Source organism: Colobus angolensis, unplaced genomic scaffold (assembly GCF_000951035.1).
Source record: "Colobus angolensis palliatus isolate OR3802 unplaced genomic scaffold, Cang.pa_1.0 Scaffold86, whole genome shotgun sequence".
NCBI lineage: Eukaryota > Metazoa > Chordata > Mammalia > Primates > Cercopithecidae > Colobus > Colobus angolensis.
Genome location: NW_012122487.1, coordinates 8,241,785 through 8,266,054, shown reverse-complemented (window position 1 = coordinate 8,266,054; position 24,270 = coordinate 8,241,785). Strand labels below are relative to the sequence as shown.

General features: G+C 37.0%; 1 protein-coding gene across 1 annotated transcript in view; it reads right to left on the bottom strand.

The window, feature by feature from the left end:
* Positions 1 to 11,314: 11,314 nt before the first annotated feature.
* Positions 11,315 to 24,270, bottom strand: part of FREM1 (FRAS1 related extracellular matrix 1) — a 168,759-nt gene continuing 155,803 nt past the window's right edge. The window contains exons 33-38 of the mRNA XM_011930392.1: positions 24,198 to 24,245; positions 23,780 to 23,944; positions 23,439 to 23,567; positions 22,870 to 22,985; positions 16,666 to 16,751; positions 11,315 to 14,228 (exon numbers count right to left, since the gene is read on the bottom strand). Of these exons, the coding sequence (XP_011785782.1) occupies positions 14,029 to 14,228; positions 16,666 to 16,751; positions 22,870 to 22,985; positions 23,439 to 23,567; positions 23,780 to 23,944; positions 24,198 to 24,245 (744 nt within the window). The 3' untranslated portion in view covers positions 11,315 to 14,028. The remainder of the gene's footprint in view (positions 14,229 to 16,665; positions 16,752 to 22,869; positions 22,986 to 23,438; positions 23,568 to 23,779; positions 23,945 to 24,197; positions 24,246 to 24,270) is intronic.

Here is a 24,270-nt window from a genome sequence, read left to right as displayed (position 1 = left end):
ATAAAAATTAAAGGCATACATTTAGAAAAAGCCCAGGCCTTTAGGAAGGCTACACACACACACACACACAAAGAAGTATATCAAAATTATAAGGAGAAGAAAGGAAGAGCTAGAAGGATGTTAATTTTTTTGAGCAACAGACGTACTGCTTTTTACTTACATGTGAATTGGGGTTATTGATTTTTGCATGGTAACTGAGTAAAGGGAATACGTTTTCCTTTCCACACGTAGAAACTCACAATTCCCAAGTTAATCCTCTCACATTAAGAATCAATTACTGGGTGCTAAATTTCACAACTGGTCAGTCATCAGATAAACTCTTCCAATTGTTCACATGTTTCTCAACAGGATACCACGTAATAGACTGACAGCTCATCAGTCTTCAATGAGGTTGGGGAAATGTCTCCCTCCAGCCATCCTATTGATTTTATTTTTCTTTTAAACAAAGAGCCAGACATGAGAACGTGGATTCTAAGAACCAGGGTTGATAACTTTGGGCATGAAGCTGGCTAGTCAGTTTCTTACCTTATTGAATCCACATGATCTCCCGTTGTTTTACACTAATTGATGGTCAGGCTAAAGAAAGATTGAGACAAGTAAGAGTCTTCAGGGATCAAAGGAAATTTTTAAAAATAACTATCATTCAAAACTATCATGAATCAGCTTAGGATACAAAAAAGAAACGTGTCCATAAAACTGAAACCCCAGAATAGAGTCCAATCAGCCTACCACATGATTCAAACAGTATTTCCACTGGGAAGCAATGCAATATCTGTTTTTATTTCTCCCCTTTTAACTCAATCACTATATGCCTTGCTTTCAGTAACACAAATAGTCCTGGCACATGTTCCCCCTTTTTTGTCAATACTGATTAAGCTTTCTTTCCAAGAAGTGACCCATTGGAATCTGTTTTCCAGGCATTTCTGTTCTTCTTGATAGCCATGCCTGCTTTTTATGAAATAAAGCCTTAAGTAAGTCCCTTTACCCATGATAATGAGCTATTTTTAACATGGACCATCACTTTACCAGAATGCCATGAGTGGAAACATATTGTACTTGTACCAAATATCTTTGGAACATGTGCTAGTATTAATGAAAGGTGCTGTTGATATAGAATAAATGAGCATTTGTATTTTGCCATTGCTTTTTTTATTTTAGAAAAAGGGTTCTGCTCTGTTGCCCAGTCTGGAGTGCAGTGGTGCAATCATAGCACTCTGTAACCTCAAACTCCTGGGCTCACGCAAGCCTCCTGAGTAGTTGGGACTACAGGCACACCACCACATCTGGCCATTTACAATTCTGTGTTGTTGTTGAAACAGAGCCTCACTATGTTGCCCAAGCTGTTCTGAAACTCTCGGCCTCAAGCCATCCTCTTGTCTCTGCCTCCCAAAGTGCTGGGATTACAGGTGTGAGCCACCGTGCTATGTCAACATCTTTGTTTTTTTAATTGACTGCTATTTGAATTTCTTAATTCCCCTCAGCCATCCAATGCAATATGCTTTCCAGAACCAGTCACTAGGCCTCCTGGTGTAAATATGGTATGGAAGCCAGCTACGATACCTTTCCCGAATCCTTTTATTTTATTTTTTTATTTTTTTTTTGAGGCGGAGTCTCGCTCTGTCGCGGGGACTGGAGTGCAGTGGCCGGATCTCGGCTCACTGCAAGCTCCGCCTCCCGGTTTTACGCCATTCTCCTGCCTCAGCCTCCGGAGTAGCTGGGACTACAGGCGCCCGCCACCTCGCCCGGCTAGTTTTTGTATTTTTAGTAGAGACGGGGTTTCACCGTGTTAGCCAGGATGGTCTCGATCTCCCGACCTCGTGATCCGCCCGTCTCGGCCTCCCAAAGTGCTGGGATTACAGGCTTGAGCCACCGCGCCCGGCCTCCGAATCCTTTTAAATGTTACTTTTCAGTAACCTGAAATTCCATTGTTATCAATCAGAGGATCTACTATTTCCCAAAACTAAAGACTATCTCAGAAATTCTATCTCAGGTCTCAGTTTGCTTGGCTCTGGAATTACTGAACATAACATACAGTTGAGTAATTTCCGTTGAACTGAAATTTGTAGAAGACTCACTTTGTGTGTCAAGAATCATATTAGATACTGGTAGATAATTGAAAAATGAGTAAAACTTTGTCACTGCCCTCAAGTAGGTTAGATAGTCTGGTGGCATTTATTATGCATCATCTAACTTTATTGCATAAACATCATCCATAGGGATGTCAGTTATCCATTTTTCACTTTCCTTTAGTCCTAAACTTCCCTTCCACTGATCCTAATTTGGGGCTTATAAGTGCCATTTAAAAATCACTCACAGAGGATATCCTTTTGCTGTTTTGTCACTTCTTTTGAGAACATGTGCAAATATCTTGAAATGTTCTCCCTACCCCCATTAGTAAATACTATCCCTGAAAAGTAAATCTAGCAAAGCTAAGCCTGCTATAATGAGAACCATGAAACATAAGCCTATCTCCAACCTCTGTCTTTTTCAGCTAAAGGCAATGACTATCGCCTTTCACCACCGTGTCCATTCACCAATTCTAAAGCTGTTGATACACTATGTGTGTATAATTATGTATGTATAACATGTAATATATGTATAATGTAATACATTAAAATCTCTTAAGAACGTAAGCCAGTATTTTATAGCTTTTAGCAAAAATACACTGCCTTTGTTTGGTCTTCAGTTGATACAGGCATCTAGTTACCTCTCAATTTGGATGAACCTAATGGAAATGGAAGTAGGTCTGGAGAAGGTCTCCAGACACAGTAGGAAGCTTTCATGAGGAGACAGCATCACCAATTACTAGCGCACTTAGTACCAAATGCCACAATGAAGGGAGCCCAAGCCTGCTAAGTCTACTTCCTGGAACAACCCTAGACATGCATGAGAACCAGAGGGGCCAATCCCCAAATCCATTCATTTCCATTTACAGTTCAGGCTTTCAGCATAATCTGGCTGTTTTCAACTTGACTTGGGTTTCTTAGGCACTAAGATGTCTTCAGGAACTCTGAAGGACCTCAAGAAGATACCTACATAAAAAATGTTTTCATATGCTGGTGACACTTTTACAAAATCGACAAGAAAAGAGGCCCAGCCGCTTAAGACATGTTGAGGTGGTTTGTCTCCTTTTCAGAGCTCCCCAGTGTGCCTAGGAGAGGACAGCAACAGCTACATTTTCTGTCCCTCTTACAGACTCTCAGAAGACACTTAAAAAGAAGCCCAGTGCTCTCCAAGGGCGAACAGAGAGACTACGTTCTTCCCTGAAAACCCGTCTTAAATCAACAAAAGGTGAGAGGCAGTGTTGAGGTGGGGGGTGGACATTAGAGTTAAACCGGACAACTGATTGCTGGAAAAGGACGTTTGGGTTGAAGGATTCAGGGGAGAAAACTGACTGGGGAGCATGCCACTGCCTCATCACTACCTCTTTTCAAAACACAATAGCAATATATATATATTTTTAACTCAGAAGAAAACAGAACCTTTTTTCTTTTCCAAGGAACAAGGAAAAGGGAAAATTAGGATATATGATTTCCCCTTAAACCTTTTAATAAACAATTTAGTTAACTATTCAAAATGTAGACTTTCTCCTCCCCTTTCCGTTGAGAAGACACGTAAGGAAGAACCCCATTCCCTAAAGCTGCTCCTTTAACTGGACTAATTCTTTCATTCTTACAGCGCATACCTGAGTGCCAGCTCTGTTCTAGGAACTGGAGATAAGTGGTGAGAGTGTCTTTGCTCAGGTTCAGGTCTAGTGGATTTTGCAATCGATAGGGACAAGGAAAATTTAGGCCAGGTGTGGTGGCTCATGCCTGTAATCCCAGCGCTTTGGGAGGCCAAGGTGGGTGGATCACCTGAGGTCAAGAGTTCGAGACCAGCCTGGCCAACATGGTGAAATCCTGACTCTACTAAAAATACAAAACTTACCTGGGCATAGTGGCGGGCGCCTGTAATCCCAGCTACTCTGGAGCCTGAGGCAGGAGAATCGCTTGAACTTGGGAAGCGGAGGTTGTAGTAAGCCGAGATCATGCCACCGCACTCTAACCTGGGTGACAAAGGGAGACTTCATCTTAAAAAAAAAAAAAAAGAAAGAACATTTAGAAAATTTAAGCAAGCATCATTCCTGTACTAATCAGGGACTTTCAGGTAGATCCAAATCCCAAAGACGTAGTGAACTGTATGCTTTATTTCTGCTAATTTTATTCAATAATAAATATTTGTTGAATTCAAGGAAGCACTGTAGACATGGTGCAGTACATTTCTCTTATTTTTGAGTAAGTAATAAATACGCATAGTAACAAAATTCAAATAACACACACAAAAAAATACACAATGAAAGGTTGATCCTCCTCTGACCACACCCCAGGCTGCCTGTCTTTGCCATGGAGAGAACCATTGTTATCAGTTTCTTTATTCAATCTTTTAAAACTGTCATCCAAAGATACCAAAATGTGTGACCAGTGGAAAAGGACAAATATCAAATGGTGTAACTGCCGACAAAAAAAAAATCCCCATTTCCACTTCATGGTACTGATGCTTAGATTGTCTTTTAAAGATTAGATTATTCTGTTTGTAGTTTCAGTGATGTCACTGCCCTCTGTTCAAAACAGCCCCCAACACCATTGAGAAGTAGTTTGATGTATTTTGGGTATTTTGTTTTTTGCATCTGAAGATGTATCTAGTACTGTGCACAAGTCACGGACAATACCTGCATGTGTCTAATCAGCTACCTACCAAGACTGCAGAGAGAGCCCCTGCAAATCTGAGAATTAGGTCAAGGCAGCCTGAGCTGTCCCTCACCATGTGCCCCATCTTCCTACCTGTCCATGTATCCCCAACACCTGTTCCTATACTTATAGCCAGTTCAGGATGTAGTCACTGATGCAACATCTCTATCCTGCTCCTTCTTCCTCATCTTTAAAATTTACCTTGTCTGTTTTTCCTTCTGTAGAAAGGTTATCTCAGAGCTCAGTAATGTCAGTGAAGGTATCTCTGGACTCGAGGCCAAAAAATCTAGATCTGATTCCTCGATCTGCATTACAGCTCATAAACTCTATGACATCAGGCACTTAACTTTATGTCCCTGAATGTCTGTAGAAGCAATATTACTTGCCCTGTCTTCCTCATTTAGTCCACGGTCTTTCTTTTCACCCTGAATCTTACTATCATCCTGGGTGACTTCAGTGTCCATGTGGTTGGGTTTGACCATTAGCATTCCATCAGTATCCCATGGAAGTCCCTTTCGATACCCTGGCTGAAATCTGACTACTCATGCCAATTGGCCTCCCTACCCCCATTACATTCTGACCCATTACTACCAAGAACAGCTCTACCTCTAAACTGTGAACTCACATTCCACTCTCTCATAACAACATTTTGTTGTTTCAGTTCCTACAGCATCTGTCCCCTACTTTATCTCTGTCATAGTACTACCTCCATTGTCATGAAATAATTTTTGACTGAACATTTGTTTAACATCTGTCTCCACTTCAGATTTTAAAGTCTATAAAAGTAGGGTCTTTTTAGTCATCAGCTCAGGCTCTAGCACAGCCCTTCACATAATAAATGTCCTAAAATATTCATTTAATAATAAATGAATTATGTAATTAATTGATTAACATATATAAATTCTTTGTCTTCATTTTCTTCCCTATCCAGTTAATTCCATGGTCCATCTCCAAACCTTTTCCATATTTCCAACTCCCTAGTCCCTTTTTTATTCTTTCACACCCATCTAATAAAAGTCCAACACTGGGGCTTGGCATGGTGGCTCACGCCTGTAATCCCAGCCACTTGGGAGGGTGAGGCATGAGAATCACTTGAGCCCAGGAGGCAGAAGCTGCAGTGAGCTGAGATTGTGCCACTGCACTCCAGCCTGTGTGACAAGGTGAGACTCTGTCTCAAAACAAAAACAACAACAAAAAGTCCAACCTTGAAAACACCCAGCTGTTCATCTTCCCTGGACCCACACCTGGCATAGGGAATGCTGCTTTCAGAGACACAGACAAATGGGCAAAAATAGATTCTACACAAATTTCCTTCTGTCTCAATGGAACCCTTAACTCTGCTCAGCAATCTTTCTCATTCCTCTGTTCAACTTGCTTTGCATTTTCCATGTAGGTTAGTGAAAGCCTTCTCTAACTATCTTAAACCTTTGACTGCTCTGCCTCTTTCATCGTTTTCAATAAATGCCCCTTTTCTGCAGAGAAAGATAGGAGCTATCATATACGTGGGTCTCCTCACATTTGACCATCAAACCACACCAGTTCATTTCTCCTTTCCACTCTGCTCTTGGAATCACATCCTTTCCAACCAACTTTACTCTGTAGTCTACCCTGAATTGTCAAACTTTTGCACTCTACTGGATGCTTTTATATAATGTTTGATCATTTCAAATTTTCTTGATTCCATAGAAGTTTTCAGTGTTGTCTTCTGCCTTTGCCAGTCAAATATTGGGAAACTTTGTCCCAACCCAACCTCTACTTTCTCACATCCACTTCCGGATTTACAAGGGAGGCATCTCCTCTATGATACTGAGATTTATTTGGGACTCTGAAAAGCCAAGTTCCTTCTTGATTCGGCCATTCAGGGACTCCTTGGGCTTGTCTTAATTTGGGTACATGCATGTCTTTTTACCCAGGAAGCGAGGATCTTCAAGGGCAGGGATTATGTTTGCTGGAGACCACACTGTCAGCAACTTTGAGAAAAGGGATTTTGTTTAATGCATTTTTCTGTTGTTTTTCCATTCCTGGTCCTTCAGTCTACCTTTAGTAGGTGAATGAATGTTTGTTTCAACATACTGAGTCCAATAAAAACGTGAAAGGAAACTTCTGACATAGGCCCTTGTTGTGTTTTACTTTCTAAGAAGAATCTCTTTGTCCTGGAGAACTTATCCTTAATTCTCTGTGTTTAGATTCTATTTTAAAATCAAAGTTCCATGGAATCTGGGACTAAACCATTCTTCATTTCCCAGCCTGGCAACAGTCTCAGAGCAGGCCTTTGAACATTGACACACCAGCCACACTTCCTAGGCATGTCTCCCCTAAAGGATAATCACACTCCTAAAAAGGTAATTCATGCCAGAGGACTATATGTCTGTTGGGTAACTTTATGCAGCTTGTAAATTGTTTTACTCCAGTTGGAGCATGGGGGTGGTGTATCACCAACAGAAATGAGTGTAGGGGGCATCTGTCTGAAAACTGTTCCCCCACTGGCCACCTTGCCAGTTTCTGCTTATACAATGCAGGCAGCTTGGGGGAACCATATTGTCCCTATAAGCTCATAACACATGGACAAATGATTAAAAACACATGGAAAACAGTTCCACAGCTAAGCTAAAATTCAGATGGGAATGGAAAATCAACTTGCAAAGCTTTCAACTGACTCAGGGCCAAATGTAGGACAGAATGTGAGGAGAAGTTGCCAAAAGAGAGGAAAGTTGGGGAAAAAAGCAAGTCATGGATAGGAAACCTAAAACAATGACGCCTTGTATTGACAACGCTTCTCTAAGGCTCTCCAAGAGTAGTACCAAATTCAACTCTTTGGAAATATTAAGACCTTCATTTCGTGAAAGAGTTTAGACAGATTTATATTTTCTACCCTCTATAAACAAGAGTTGGCTTGACTATCTTGGCAACACCTAGGCAGAAACATAATCTTAAGTATCTTAAGTAAGTAACATAAATATTAAAAGATTACACATTTTTCCTCCGAGGTGTGGGAATTAAGTAACAAGGTGGCATGAGGCAAACTGTGAAAAATTGTGACAATAAAATGAAAAGCAAAGCACAACTTTCCAGTCAGGGTTTGCCTTCTGTTGGTACCTGATGCTGGGCCCAGGTTTGCCATCAAGCTGGCAGGCCTTAGTCACATTTGCAAAAGTTCGACTTGGTTCAAATCTGAAACTCTTAAGAAGCCTGTTATTTGTGTTTAGTCACTCAAATGACCTCAGTGATTCTACTGGGTAGGAAATCTGTAAGAAAGAAAATAATTTACTGGGAGCCAATCCCTGCTGGGTCATTCTGGGTAGCTTCTGCCCTGAATCCTTGCTGACTCCCACACACACTGAACCACCTTCCTCTCTGATGAGCACCACTTAGACTTTCAAGTGTTGATTTGGGGCATGATTTGCAAATAGTCCTCCTCAATATATGCAACAAATGTGTTCTTTCAATGCTGAATGTAAAAGGAAATTTTGAAAATATGGCTCCATGGAGGAGCTATGCTCTTTGGGTGATAGAAAATAACTATCACCCAAGTCCAATCCATTAACAAAGCAAATAGGATCATCCTTTCTGTCATGTGAAAAACTATTCCCTAATTTATCTCTCTTTAGAAGGAGATTTGTATATCATTGATCACATCTGAAAGCAAGACGTCCTGGGGTTTTAGAAAGGACTCCCTTAGTCATCTGGATTCCTCTGAGAACTGAAAACACATGGTGAACACAAATGTCCTAGCATACAGGAAAGTTCTCACTTGTGATATGGCAACTTAAAGCCCTAATTCTCCCACCCCCAGCTCCTCCTTCCTGCTGGGGTTGGTTACTGGTGAGAACAAGCACTGCTTGAAGTTGTCACCCTATTCCAAGTGTGGTGAATACTATTCCATTGTAGTCAAAAAACATATTTTGTATGACTTGAATCCTTTAAAATTTATGGAGACTTATTTTATGTCCCAGAATATGGTCTGCCTAGTAAATATGTCACATGCACTTGAAAAGAATGTACATTCTGCTGTTGTTGGATAGAATATTCCATAAATTTCAATTAAGTTAACTTTGTTAATAGTGTCCATGCTTCTATATGCTCACTGATTTTCTACTTATTCCATCAATTATTGAGAAAGAGGTATTGACATTTCTGACAGTAAATATAGATTTATCTATTTCTCTTCGAAGTTCTACCACATTTTGCTTCATGCATTTTAAAACTTTGTTATTAGTAGGCCAGGCACAGTGGCTCATGCCTGTAATCCCAGCACTTTAGGAGGACAAGGTGGGCAGCTTACCTGAGTTTAGGAGTTCACAGCCTGGCCAACATGTTGAAACTCTGTTTCTTCTAAAAATACAAAAATTAGCTGGGTATGGTGGTGGGTGCCTGTAATCCCAGCTACTCAGGGGGCTGAGGCAGAAGAATTGCTTGAACCCAAGAAGCAGAAGTTGCAGTGAGCCAAGACCACACCACTGCACTCCAGCCAGGGGCAACAAGAGCAAAACTCCATCTCAGAAAAACAAACAACAAACAAACATACAAACAAACAAAACTTTATTAGTACATAAATGTTTAGAATTATTATGTTCTCTTGATGTACTGACCTATTGACCCACTAATGTTATGAAATAAGCTTCTTTATTTTGGAAATATTCTTTGCTCTAAAATCTACTGTGTCTGATATTAATCTATCCACTATCTATCCACTCCAGCTTTCTTTTGACTAGTTTTAGTATATCTTTTTCCATTCTTTTACTTTTAATGTGTTTATTTATATTTAAAGTACGTTCCTTGTAGGCAGCATATAGTTGAATTTGAACTTTTTTTTTTTTTTTCTGTAGGATAAGTTGAGATTGATTGCTTTTGGAAAGCAAAAATACACATGGGGACAGAAGCAAAAGGTGAACTCACACGTCATTGCTTGGAAAAAGTGTTGCGGGTTACCTTGAGGCCTTTAATGGAAGTGTTGGTTGATTTTTGTTCCTTTCTGTCTTAAGATAAACTAAACTTTATTGCCTAACAGAATATAAGACCTATAAAAACTGCTCAAAATGAAGTTAAGTGTGTAAGTTATGAGGATAGTATATTCATTTCCTGCACAATCCTGTTCTAAAGGCTTGTAAAATTAATTTTGAGAAAATCATGGTGTTCTGCACATTACAGACATCCAGACACACTTTGCCATAAGTAATAGTCCCCCCGTGATTGATGGAGAGAAAGGAGAGGAAGATCAATAAAACAGTACTATACATTTAAGATATGTCAAATCAGCATTTTGTTCCCTTTAACTAACTATATAAACAAATAAACAAAAACCCGGGTGAGACATGGGGCAAAGACTGAGTAATGTATCTTGGATGAGCAAGAGAAACACATAGCTACATCAACCCATTTATAGCTTTTTAAAATAAATTTTATATGGTGATTTTAATCACATTTTTATTGAGATATACTTCATATAACATACATTTTACCATTTAAAACAGTATACTTCAGTGGTTTTTAGTATATCCACTGTTTCTGCAACAATTACCACTACCACTATTATAATTCCAGAATATTTCCATCATCTCAAAAAGAAACCCTGTACCTGTTGGCAGTTAGTCCCAATCCTCCTTCCCCCAACTGGAAATCACTAATTTTCTGTCTTTATAGATTTGTCTATTCCGAATATTTCATATAAATGGAATCACAAAATATGTGACCCTTTGTGTCTGCCTTTCGCTTATGATAGTGTTTTCAAGTATATAGTGAATTTTATTATACTCATCATTCAAAGATGAGTATATTTTACTTGAATATAATAAAACCACCTGCTCAGAATGCTAATAGATATGTGGAATAATTAGAAGAGATTCAGCCTAAAATGTGGAAGACCTCAGTTCTAGTGCTGCTTTCTTCACACAGTAACTTTCTCTGTCGTAACATAGGAGTATTAAGTAAGATGATATCAAAGGTATCTCTCTTTAATTTCTGTTACTCCAGGAATCCCTAAGATACAGAGACATGTACTCATCATTTGGGAAAAAGTAATTGCTAAAACGTCAATTAACTAGATATAAAAACTTTAGTTCCTAACTTGATTGTAGAGACAGAAAATTTGGGACAGCTGCTATCAATAACACTTTGACCTGATTAAAAGTTAGGAAGTTAATATCAGTGTCTTAATCAAGAAAAATATAACAAAATTCGGCCTGAGCTGTTTGTATCTGTGTGTTTCCCTTCGATTAGGAAAAGGGATGATGTAATCACTGATTTCCACTGAGACTTCCTTCCTGATAAAAAGCTTGAGGCATAAAAAGCTATTATAAATTTGCATACATGCACTATCTTTTTATACTTCTATTTTTTATCTTATTCCCTACAATATCTCCAGTATCTGGAACAATGTCAGTTGCATGGTTGGCATGCCTTGTTCAATATTTGTCAAATGAATGGTAGTTGGATGTATGGATACAAGGAAGCCATACAATGAAAGGCTGGTCCGACCAGTAAAGATAAAAAACATGTTGACTTTTCTCCTCCATCCCTTGCTAAATAGAATCACTAAAATCTAAAACTCACGTGTCCCCAAAAATAAGATAAAATGTTAAAAGTTAATGGAAAATGTCTCAGAACTTAAAACAAGTTTATTAATTTTGATACAACACTAGATGCAGTACATTTAATATGCTGCTTTGTTGCAGAAATTACTCAGCACCAGTTTATGGTTTAAATTATACAGAACCATAATGTAAATTAAAATATGTGCATATCTTTTTGGTTGTATTAAAAATAAACAAAAACAGAAATCAAATTAATGTCACCTGGTTCATTTTCACCACTTCTTGGAAGGAGATGAAATGATTATCATATGTTTCTTGTTTATATTTAGCAAATAGATGCTATGTTTTTGTTAAAGACCAAACAATCAGAAGATTCTGAAAAGCTAGACACTCTTAAGCTGGACTGATGCCCCTGGATAGAGTGGGCCTTTTCCTGAGGTGGTACTGAAGTCTGCAGAGAAGAGCTGGGTACATTCAGGTACTTCTTGCTGCTTTCCTTCCTAGCTACCATCAGTTCCCATCCTCTCCTGTTCAACCCTGCTCATCTCTCTCTCCTGTAATCTCTCATTCCCATTCTATCCATTACTCCATTTCCTTCCTTCCCACTCCCATTAGAAACTACCAGTTAAGGCAGAGGGAACCTTGACAATCATTTACTTCTTTTCCCCCTGAGTCAAAGTTCAATTGTAAGAATAAAATGAAGGTTGTGATGAATACCACCCATCACCTAAACTTGCCTGAATTTCTATTTTTATCTTCTTAAAATGACTTGGATTTTCCAACTTGATTAATGCTTTCATGATCAGGAATATTTTAAAATATTCTTGTAGCATTTCTAATTGTTATAAAAATCAAAACACTCACTCTTTATGCTAACATTTGCAATTAGTTCAGTATCATTTATCATTTACATTGCAGAAATGTATAATAAATCTGCCATGCTGACAAGGTTCTACATAGTTGACATAGTTCTAGATTTCCAGTTTTAGATGGTTTATATAGTTTTAGAGTTCCAGTGGAAGGAGTGGCCTTTGAATCACTGATTTCCCAAACTTCTACTTCCTTCCTAGGACTTAACCCTTTAGGTAAACAACTATTTTTTCTTTGGCCCAAATCTCACATTTCCATACCGCAAGAAGCCTGTGGACCAGAAGGAATTTGACTGGAGCTGGTAAGAGGATAGGTGTGGCATCTTTTGGTTAAATGCCAGAAACTGCTTGTGTCTCACAGAGAACCTGTACATTATGCCAATCTGGAGCCCACCTGTGACATCTCAAGTAAGGACACTACTTGAGATTTAAGAAATAGGCAGAATGTCTGGATCATATTCCAATCTTGCTTTGTAAATTTTTCTATTAATTACAACCTTGATAAATGAACTGAAATAAGCTTGCCATGTTTTTATATCCAGAAACTTAACTGACTTTCTCCAAGCAATTTTAGCGTCTATAACACTCAAGGTATTTTTATAATAAAACCAGCACCAGAGCTCTAGTCTACTTGATAACCCCCTTTTGATTCTGAAGTTACATTGGTGCTCATAGAGCAAGTAACATTTTGCACAACCATATTTCTCAGTGATTATGAAAAGAGAAAAACTTTAAATAAATGTTTCAGACATAAAGTTCTAATTTCCTATAACTCTTAAACCTTGATTTCAGAAGGGAGCTCTGGTAAGGCTGTAATATACTTCATTGTTACAAAAACGTTCCACTCTGCTGAGATTATAAATTAATAAGGTACCTTTCCATTAGAGAATCTAGTTAACATGGCATTTCTGCAAATATTAAAGATTTAAGGGTGGCTCACAATTGCCTCAAAATCCTTTCCGAGAATGTAGACTTTCAGGGGCTCTGTTTTCAGTGTTATTTTTCTCTGTTCACCAGCACAGTTCATCAGGACACTTCTGAGGAAGAAGTATTTTTCTTCCATATGTCAACCATCATTCATATTTACTCTTTATCCCAAATGTCTTTGAGAAATGCTTGTCAGTACAATAAACACAGAGGAAGAGCTCATGTTACTTGAAATTTCTCATGACTCTGTAAGGCTGGGGAAACCCAATCATTAGCTTTGGGATGGTACAATGCCAACATTCAAATTGGAAAAGGAGATCTGTTTCATGAATAGTGATGAACAGAACTCTGAAGTACAGGCGGCCCCCTGAATTCTTACCTGAACTACAGCTTTGAACAGATGAGCCTCCACCTACAAGATTCTTTCATCTAAAGTCTTTTTCATTATAGAAAATTCTCCTTTTCCACCACAGCCTCTAATCTGAGATTTCACATTTAAAGGGCTCCAAAGGGACAACTTTGCAGTTCAACTTTGGTTTAATGAACTAGTAGAGTTAGCTTCACTCAAACTAAAGTGGTAGGAGCACCTATGATATATATTTCAGAATAAATTCATTAGAGGTAATAGGACAAAATTATTTTTTTAAAATCCAAGGACCATGAGACTGGTGCTCCCTGAGGTTTGGAGTGGGGTAAGGGTGAGGGTCTTCTGGAATAAACAAATCTTACACTTTATAATACTGCTGGCATTTATTTTAAAAGGTATTGAGACACAAAAATTATATCTTATCTTATAAAAAATATTCATTTAACAATCTTTCTGGCACTATTAAAAATGTTCCATTTTCACTAGACTGAATCACAAAGGTATACCCACTCAATCATAACAATTTGTTTTCTATGGAGCAATATTCACAGATCCTGTAAATAAATAGGTGACAAATTCCAGGTGGCCACCTGTAGGGTCTGTTATATTTAGAGTTTTCTGGAACACACATAATTATGAGGTTTGGCTCTCCTGCAGTCCTTTGATTGCCATTTCCCTTGTCTTTGAACCAAAACACAGCTCTTTCCAAGCTTGGGGCGTTGAGAGGGCCCTCTTCTCCCATTGGTGAAGGCAACAGGTTCACCACCGATCCACTCCCAGTGGCCAGGACGCACTTGGTCATTCAAACCTAATGTGAACCAAAATAACGTGTCAATTACTTTTATTGCATTTATACTTAGATATCAAATCCAACTATTGCTCTAAGCTCAGTTATCACATGCAAATGTGGGCCCAGGTTCTAAAACAAGGGATAGGAACTTGGAATACTCTAAGATACGAGGCATCAAACAAATCCCAGTCCAATTCTAGCTCTACCACTTACTTGCTAGATGAGCATCTTTGGGCAGGTTACTTAACCTCTCTGAGTTTTAGTTTCCTCATCTAAGGAATGAGCATAAGAATAGTACATCTAGGGCTGTTTTGAGGATTAAAAAAGATAATGCATGTAAAGCTCTTGGCATATGTAAGTGTTTAATAAATGGCAGCTATTATTGTTATTCATATCATCCTACATGCAGAACTCCTATCACAGGGAAACAGATATTCTCTTGCCTATTGTCCTTCCTCCTCATTATTTAAATATTCTGGTTTTCATATTGGAAAGTAGCTTACTATGTATTATTTTGAGTCCGGAGCTTAAGATGTTTCAATCTGCTACAAATCCAATAAAAAGCAGATTTTCTCGACTTGTCTCTCTACCTCCACCAGCAAATTTTGCAAATTATACTTTAATGTTGTAAAGCTTCTGTAATGTTTTCTTAAAGAAGCTTTCCCCCACTCTTTCATAATAGAAATAAAAAAGAATAAAATAAAAAGGAACCCCGTGCCACAGCATGATCCGACATTCCCTAAATCAAATTTGACCATGAAAACAGTCCTAGATACGTAACATTTTACCTTCCCCCAACTGATTTGCAGTCAGTATTTTTGGGTGGAATCAAATGAAATACTTTTGGTTAGGAATGCCCTCCTTGAATTATTGATTAGATGACATTATGCCTAAGCATATTGTGAGGACAGAACCTTGAAATGAGTCATTATGGATGTAGAGAAAACTTATCTTCCAGCTTGTCTCTTAATACTCAGTTCATTTCAGAACTTAGGGACCCACCGAAAAGCCAAGAGAGGGAACTATCCTGATTCCCTCAAATACAATGCCTCTAAAGAGAAGTAGTGGGAACACTGACTTTGATGGGCCCTGAAAATTCTGTTTCTAAAGTGGTTTAAAAAGATTTGTTATTCGGCTGGGTGTAGTGGCTCACGCCTATAATTCCAGCATTTTGGGAGGCTGAGGCGGGTGGATCACTTGAGGTCAGGGGTTCAAGACCAGCCTGGCCAACATGGTGAAACCCCGTCTCTACTAAAACTACAAAAATTAGCCAGGCACGATAGCGGACACCTGTAATCCCAGATACTCAGGAGGCTGAGGGAGGAGAATTGCTTGAACCCAGGGGGCGGAAGTTGCAGTGAGCCAAGATCGTGCCACTGTACTCCAGCCTGGGTGACAGAGTAGGATTCTGTCTCAAAAGAAAAAGATTTGTTATTATTGTTAAAACTACAGAAAAATATTAAGACTTCAGAAAAGAGGGAATAAAATTAAAATCACCTATATTATTATTATTATTATTATTATTATTTGAGACAGGGTCTTTCTCTGTTGCCTAGGCTGGAGTGCAGTGGCACAATCACGGCTCACTGCAGCCTCAACTTCCTAGCTTCAAGCACTCCTTCCACCTCAGCCACCCAAGTAGCTGGGACTACTATTAGCTGCCACCATGCCTGGCTACTTTTTAAGTTTTTCATAGAGACAAGGTCTCACTATGTTGCCCAGGCTCATCTTGAACTCCTGGGCTCAAGCAATCCTCCAGTCTTGGTCTCTAAAAGTCCTGGGATTACAGGCATGAGCCACCATAGTCAGCCTGCCTATAATTCTTGACTGGAGGTAAGTCATTTCTAATTATTTGGAACATATATATATATGTAATACGTACAATTTATTTATATTTATACATACACCATATGCATAATTGCTTTCATTCTAAATTATTTCATACTTTATATGGATGTGGATCCTGCATTTTCACTTAGCACCTTGCCATAAATAGAATACGTTTTATGTTTTATATGTAATATAATGTGCATCAACATATATTTGTTAAATGAATAAATAAACATAAGGCAATTTTTTATGTCTTTATTATTTAATGGCTTGCAAAAGCATTAAATCTTACATATTCCTTCATATGGCTGTACTATAATTTATTTAACCATTCTTTAGTCACAGCAACTTTTAATTTTTTACTTTTAGAAATGCTATTGCATTGAATTCTCTTGCCCGTCAATCTGACCACATCCCTATTTACTTCTTTGGGCGAGATGTCTAAAAATGCAAGTATTGTGTCAAAAAAGGTTTAAGATGAGTTTTAAAAGATAAATGGTTAGATCTATTCATTGCCTATCATTGTAAACCACAATCATTTGACCCATGGAAGGGAGTAGCAGGGTGGTGGTGCCTGTTTGTTTCATGTCCTTGCCTCCCTCCACAGTGCAGCACAGATACTTGCCTATCCAAAAGGACTTTCTTCCACCAATGTCCCAGAGCCATCGCATGTGCTGCCTGGAGAATACGGTTACAAGGTTGCCCATGTATCTACACGCAAATGAAAATGAGAGCATCAACAAGAAGCAGTTAACATTTCTGCTGATATGAAATGCATAACAGAAATAAAAATAAGTTTAAAATACACAAAAATGTATGTATTTAAAAAGATCTTTCTAAGATTTTAATAGTGCAGTTTTATTTAAAAAGTATCTGCAGGGTGGGGGTAGGTGGCATCAAAGAAAGTGATGGTTTATTATAATATCTGGACTTTACAGCATAAAACATTAATAGGTTTTAAAACATAAACAATAGGTTTCAAACATCTTTTTGGATAATCAGCAATTGATTGCTTATAACAATTACTTATTTAATGACAAAATACTATTCTTTTCATAAGTTTATTTCTAGCTGGTATAAATTTGGCAAATACCAAGTTAATTTGATGAGTAAGGTAGCCCAAACTAACTATTTAGATAAAATTACTTCAGGTTTAAATTTGGAGTTTAGTGCGTTTAGACAAATAAACATATTATTATGACTCCTTCATTATACTCAATGAAATGAGTATAGCCCCAACTGTCAAACCTTCATGTAATGTGTAGAAATTAAAGCTCTTGTTTTTACAAACATATGTAAAATATTTTTTGCAAAACATAATTTTTTATAAATTATTTTTGCAGCTAGCTGAGTTATTCCTAGAAGCAATATTTGATTTTGCCTAATTCCCTGGCAGTGCTGATTAAAACCTCTTTAAAAATGCTTTAAGTAAAAAGCTACTGAATAATTCTTTCTTTCTTTTTTAAAACTAAAAAACCAAAAAGTTTCAAACAAGTAACAAATACATCATGTATATATGTATCATAACATTACATTGTACCCCACAAATACATACAATTATTATTTGTCAATTAAACATAAAATTAAAATTTTAAAAATAATTTTAAACATTTAAAAAATCAAACAAGGAAAAAAGTAAGTTAAATCACCATGATCTTTTTGTCTGGTTAATATCCATCGATATGAAAAGAAAAGTAGGAAACAAAATTAGCAACACATTAGGTTAGATAGCTGTTGAATTCAATTTTATTTATTTTGCCTATGACTTTTCAAAATTCAGATCTATTTCTCTGCTTTTCCAGACTAGATATGGTGAACGTAATTTGTCTATTTTTAAATGATTTTCCCCCACTAATAATAGTACTTTGCTGCTGTCTGATGCAATGATAATTTCTAGGCCTTCTTAGATATATGAGGCTCTTTGCCCCTCCACTGAATGGCCTTAGACAGCTGGATTGGGTTTTGTGACTTGGCTCTGACCTCATTATTGACTCTCAGCTCCTGTCTGACAGTTACAGTAAGTAAGTATGATGAGGCATCTCCTCTCCTCCCCTTCCCATCGTATCCAACATGGTCATTCTAATGTGCTGTAGGCTTAGAACACACAATATGAAACTTGTGTTAAACACAGGCTGAGGGAGGGCTTGAGGTACTGTCCCAGTCACTAAGACATTTTGTACAGAGCATGAGAGCCCAGGGTTCCACTTCCTGATTACCCCTTAATTCCCTGAATGAATTCCCTAATTCTCTTACTGAACTAATTCGCTTACTGAAATTCCCTAACTTTGCAGCCTCAACTTCAGCATCAGGATGTAATGGGTTTTATTCAAGGATATTTAACATCTTCTATAGCTTGAAGATTCCTGAAGCTGTCTTTAAAACAAACTTGGTAAAATCCATTTTAGCTGCCCAAGTACAATTTCGGTTTTCTTTTTGACTCTCCAAAATGCAAGAAGTTCCAAAAGAGTAAGATGGGAAGATAGCTCTGCTTCAAGACAGGTAAAATGTTAAGAGCATAGTTATTCACAAAAGAAATATTTAGGTATTCATTTGTTTAATATTTTATAAAAATATCACTCCTTTTATTTTATGCTCACATACATATAAAATATGGTGGGTGTTATCTGTATAGGTGTACATATGGATATACAATTATAAATAGGTACACATACACAAATATTTGTGGTATAGAGTTAGAAACAGAAGCTTTAATTTTTCTGGTTATAGAAATAAATATCTGCTTCTCTGAAAATTTTTTATTAAGTTTAGGTAGATTTCAGGGTAACTCTAAGGATAGGCCAGCAGGGGTTCCAGACACTCCTGTGGGAAAACAAAATGGTTTCATAGATAATGCTCTATAATAATAGAATTACCAAATGTACAATGACTGCCTGAGGAAATGAGCAGATGAGATTACAACATGTAAATTCAAGAAATGCATAATCTAGGAGTCTGGCTCCTTTGACTCAGAAAAATAATAAAACACCAATGGGGAGGAAAGAAGATTGGAGATAAAGGTCGAGTTGAGTTAGCAATCTGGTTAGGGACAAAGGATAAAGCAAAATTTGCTGTCCTTATGGAAATATGGGTGTTGTGGATGACCCTCTGTAAAGGACTTTCAGAAATATTTGTTAAATGAATGAATCTATAAACTAGGAATTTGATCTTACTTTAGGTTTGCCTTGAAAGGTTAGTTTGATTCAAATCCAAAGGAAATTTAGAGGCCATAATTTAATAAAAAACTTAATATGTGTTTGCAGTGAGAGAAAAACAATTATTAACACATAATTTTGAAAATCTACTTTGGGTTACCTCAACACATAGTTAAAATACACATACTTGTCAGTACATCTATGATAAGAAACCCGCTATACTTAGGGGACCTGTTTTAGAGAGTATAATGATGAAAAACTAAATTCTATCTCTTTCATTTACTTCCTTGTATGCCTGTGAGCAAGTGATTTTGCTTCCTTGAACCTCTTTTTAAAATAAATCTGTAAACCTTAGATAAGAGAAGTGATGGAAGGACCAAATAAGCTAATACATGTGAAACAATTTCATATACTGTAAACATAAAAGTAAGACACTATTGACAAGGAGGCATGCAGACTACAGTTAGGCTAATATAAAAGGGTCACGGGTGAAGGTGCTTAAAACCAAGCTGCAGATGAAATCTCAGATTAAGTGCATGAGAAAGTATCTATGCTTTTAAATTAATTTAGACCTTAAGTTTACTATTGTGATGATCAAATACTACAGTATTAATAGATATGTGAAGAACTCATTGCTACTCACCAATAGAACCTAGTCATAATTATTAATAGATTGAACAATAAAATGAAAACAAAAGATGATGGGAGACTGATGTAGGTTTGTCAACATGAGGGCATCAACAATGTTATAAGTTGCTATTATTTCATAAAAAGTGGTTTTTGACAATGAAAACTGCACTATTATAATCTCAGAATAAAGAACAGTCCTTTAAAAAAAACACTTGGCAATCTGACACCACCATATATAACTGAATGGAAAGATATTTCTCAATACATACTGTCCTTATTTTTCTCATACGTTAAGAACCAACGAAAGCTTCATTATAGACCAGTTATTTGCATTGTCCTTTAAGAACCTTGGAAGATGTACAAAAGGTTGCTTCTAAACTTCAAGTTGGGAAGTTCTGTTCTGTTCATCTACATTTTATCAACAAATCCCAGCAACCATTTAATCTTGATAACTTTGGCTGCAGTATAACTACTTGTTCCCTTAATTTTGTAAGCAAAGACACCATCGTATTCTCCCCACATTGCTGCATACTGCAATCTTCTTCTTGCTAGTTTAGACAGCTTTTGATCAACATCAAAGCCCTTTCCTCAAGGAGGAAAAAAGACCAATACTACTACTTCTACTGATAGAATGCATTAAGACAAACTAAATGACAAATAGTTAAGATATCATTTTAACATCTTAACCATCTTAATGATGGAAGAATGTCTTATTTGTTCTTTAACATGTAGCACTATGGAAATATATGTATTTAAAGCAATTATTATTTGTAAAAATTTTAATATTTTATCTTATTTGATACCGCCAACTTATCAACAAAAAAAAATCCTGAAAGCCACTGATTAACCTCTCTGGTGACTCTACTTGTAGTTAAAACATGAAATACATCAGTGAAGAAAAAGGTGGTTTCACACACTTTTAAAACATTTTATTAGCTTTTTAAAAAATCTAGGTATAATTTACATTTAATAAAATGAATAGATTTTTAAATATTCAAACTGATGAGTTTTGCCAATTGTATATACATCCATTTAATAACCACTTAGAATAATACAATGAACACTTACTCTTACTTTAGAACATTGCCTCGTGCTATTTTCTAGCCATTCCACAATCTTACCAGAGATAACAATTTTTTATTTCTAACAACATAGATTAGATTTTATTTATATAAATGGAATCATATAATAAGTATTCTTTTGTGTAGGGCTGCTTTCTCTCTATGTTCTATTTTTGATTTATCTACATTGTTGGAAGTTTCAGTAGTCTATTCCATCAGTTATAAAATAATTTATCAAAACAATTTATTCTCTTGTTGATGGAAAAATATCAAGTATTTCTAAACATCAATAACAAAAAACATTGACCCAAATTAGTATCATTGTGAATAAAGTTACTATGCAATATTTTTATGAAGCTTTTTTAGCATATATTTTTATTTCTTTTGGTCAAACACCTAGGAGTAGAATATGTTAGGTCATAGTGTAGATGCATATAAATTTATAAGAAACTGTTAGACAGTTCTACAAAGTGATTGTATCATTTTACACTTCCACCAACAACACATGAGAATTCTATTTGCTCTATATCTTTATCAACATATGGTATTGTCCACCATTGAATACTATGCAGCCATAAAAAAGAACAAAATTTTGTCCTTTGCAGGGACATGGATGGAGCTGGGAGTCATTATCTGTAGCAAACTAATGCAGGAACAGAAAATCAAACGCTGCATGTTCTCATAAGTGGGAGCTAAATGATGAGAACACATGGACACATAGAGGGGAACAACGCACACTGGGGTCTATTGGAGTGTGGAAGGTGAGAGGAGGAAGAGGATCAGGAAAAACAGCTAATGAGTACTAGGCTTAACATCTGGATGATGAAATAATCTATGCAACAAACTCCATGACACACATTTACCCAGGTAACAAACCTGCACATTTACACGGGAACTTAAAATAAAAGTTTAAACATTAAAAAAAAATTTGGATTGTCATATTTATAATTGTAACTATTATAGTAGGTGTGAAGTGGTATTTCATTGTGGTTTTCATTTTCATTTACCTCATATGTAACAGTTTTGAGCACCTTTTCATTTATTTATTGACCAACTGGACATCTACTCTTGCGAAGACTATAAATCATTTACTATTGTTTGAATTGTCATTTTGTCATTGATTTGTAGAAGTTGTTTATATTGTCTGGGTTTAAGATTTGAGAATAGCTTTTCCTGAATGTGGTTTGCTCTTTCATTTTCTTAATGGCATCTTAAGATGTGTATAACTTTTTAAATTTTATGAAGTACAAGATCTGATCAATAATAACCAGAGACTTCCCTAGTCTCCATTTCCAGCCATGGGGCATATTAGTCTAATTGTGTTGTCTGGATAATATCCAGATTGGCAAAAAAAAAAAAAAAAAAAGGAGGGTCAGGGATCGGTACACATGCATTTTTAAAGTCCTTCTGGACTATATACATTGGTTGTCATTCTCTGACCACAAGTCATCCTTTATTGAATGTTCTGTTACCCAGTGAGCCTTTGTCTTACTTGTCCAGCTTTATAATCATTGCTATATAATTGCATTGCTAGCAGCCTGATGCTATAAGGCTTTTCATTACTATATACTTTCAATTAAATGGGCAGGAATTCTTATCACATAAAAAAATAAACTGCAATGCTGCTGACTGAGAAAATCTCCTGATTTCCTCACAAAGACTGAGACAGAGAGGAAAAGAAAAGAACAGAAAAAGAAACATGGCAATGGTGCAGCTTTAATAGAAAAGAGCTAAGTCAAATATTAGGTTGGTGCAAAAGTAATGGCAAAAACTGCCATTACTTTTGCACCAACCAAATTCATCATCAAGGCCCATCACAAATCCATTCTGAACTAGGGAACTGCCTTGGGGCTCCTAAAACAAAGCCAGGTAGATATTAGGCACTCAATACTTGTTGAATGAATGAAGCAGTTCTCCACTTCCATGAGAAAATAGAGAAATAGTGGAAAAGAAAACATCAACCAAATGTGCAATAGGGTTCCTTACTGTTCCCTGCAAGCTCGGGCAGCCGCATTCCAGGTGCTTTTCTGGTCTGTGATCAAGATGTGACAGTAGCCTGAGTGCTGGTGCCACCCGGCTGGACAGGATTTGTCTTCCACATCCTGAAAAATAGTTGTCTGTGTTCATATCATAATGGTCTTTACAATCTGGAGTCGGTTCAGCATAAGGAGCCCTAAGAGTTCCTTAACTTCAGTCAAGTAGTTTCGTCACTGCAAAGGGAGTCAGTCCTAATTCCAATTCTCCATCTTGAGAAATGCAATGGCTTCTTACAGAAAACACTACCACAGTCAGCAACGTTTCAATGTTACAACTTTGACATTCTGACAACTGAACAAAACAAGTAAACATCTTCTTAAATGGTATTGATTTAGCTAACGTATTTTGTGATTTTTAAAAAGCCACTTTGGGCCATTGTTTCCTCTTGGCCTTCAAGTTATAACAATGGCAGGAAGATGTAGCATGGGTTGAGTCATGCACCAGATTGTTCCTCTTTATTAGCTTCTCATAGAGCACATTGCGAGCAAAGGTGCTTGGCTGCTCAGCCTGTCTCCTACCTTGGTTTGGGGACTCCAGGCTTTCCAGGCAATCCCATTGCACTGATACAGCTTCTGGATGCCTTCTTCAAAATGGAAGAGTCCTTTTAATTCCAGAGTGCAGTTCTTTGGAAATGAGGGTAACTGGTCCTTTGGGAAGGAAAGGCAATTTAGCAATTTAGAATTGACTTAAGGAAAGTTGCTCACACATTCACCTTCTTTAGGTTTTCATTTCTTAGGAAGCATTTGTGTTGGGTAAACAATCCCCCCAACCTTGGAGGCTATTTTGTGAATTAAGTGTGTTTATGGCCCAGCAAACAACTTGTTCTAAGGTGAATAAGAAGCAACAAAGATTTTCATACCTGTCTGGGGAAGTGTGAGTCAGTTGTGGATTCCACCTTATCTGCTTGAGGCAGTTCTGCCACTTTGATTGTCTTTTGTGGCTGACTAATGATGGATACTTTGGCCTTCCTTTTGTGAGTTGGGAAACTGTCATCCTCCAGTTTCAAGGAAACTATCCCATGATACTTGAGGAAACCAACAATCAACAACAATAAGGAAAAAAACAAACACCAAGATAGCAAACAAAAAAATGAGCAGTTCAAAAATTCAGTCAAAGCAAAAAGATAAGAGGATTTGTTTCTCTGAACACCCAAGCCTCTAATTTCAAAACAATTTTTTGAGAGAAATATATAAATATAAAAAATATAAAATAATAGTTTCATTAAATACTTGCATCCATAAATATAAGAAATTTGGCAATTCTGTGACTACACTTACATTATAGATGATGTCTGTTCCATTTCTATAAACAGAGAATGGACGAACCTGAAATTGACAGATAACAAAATAT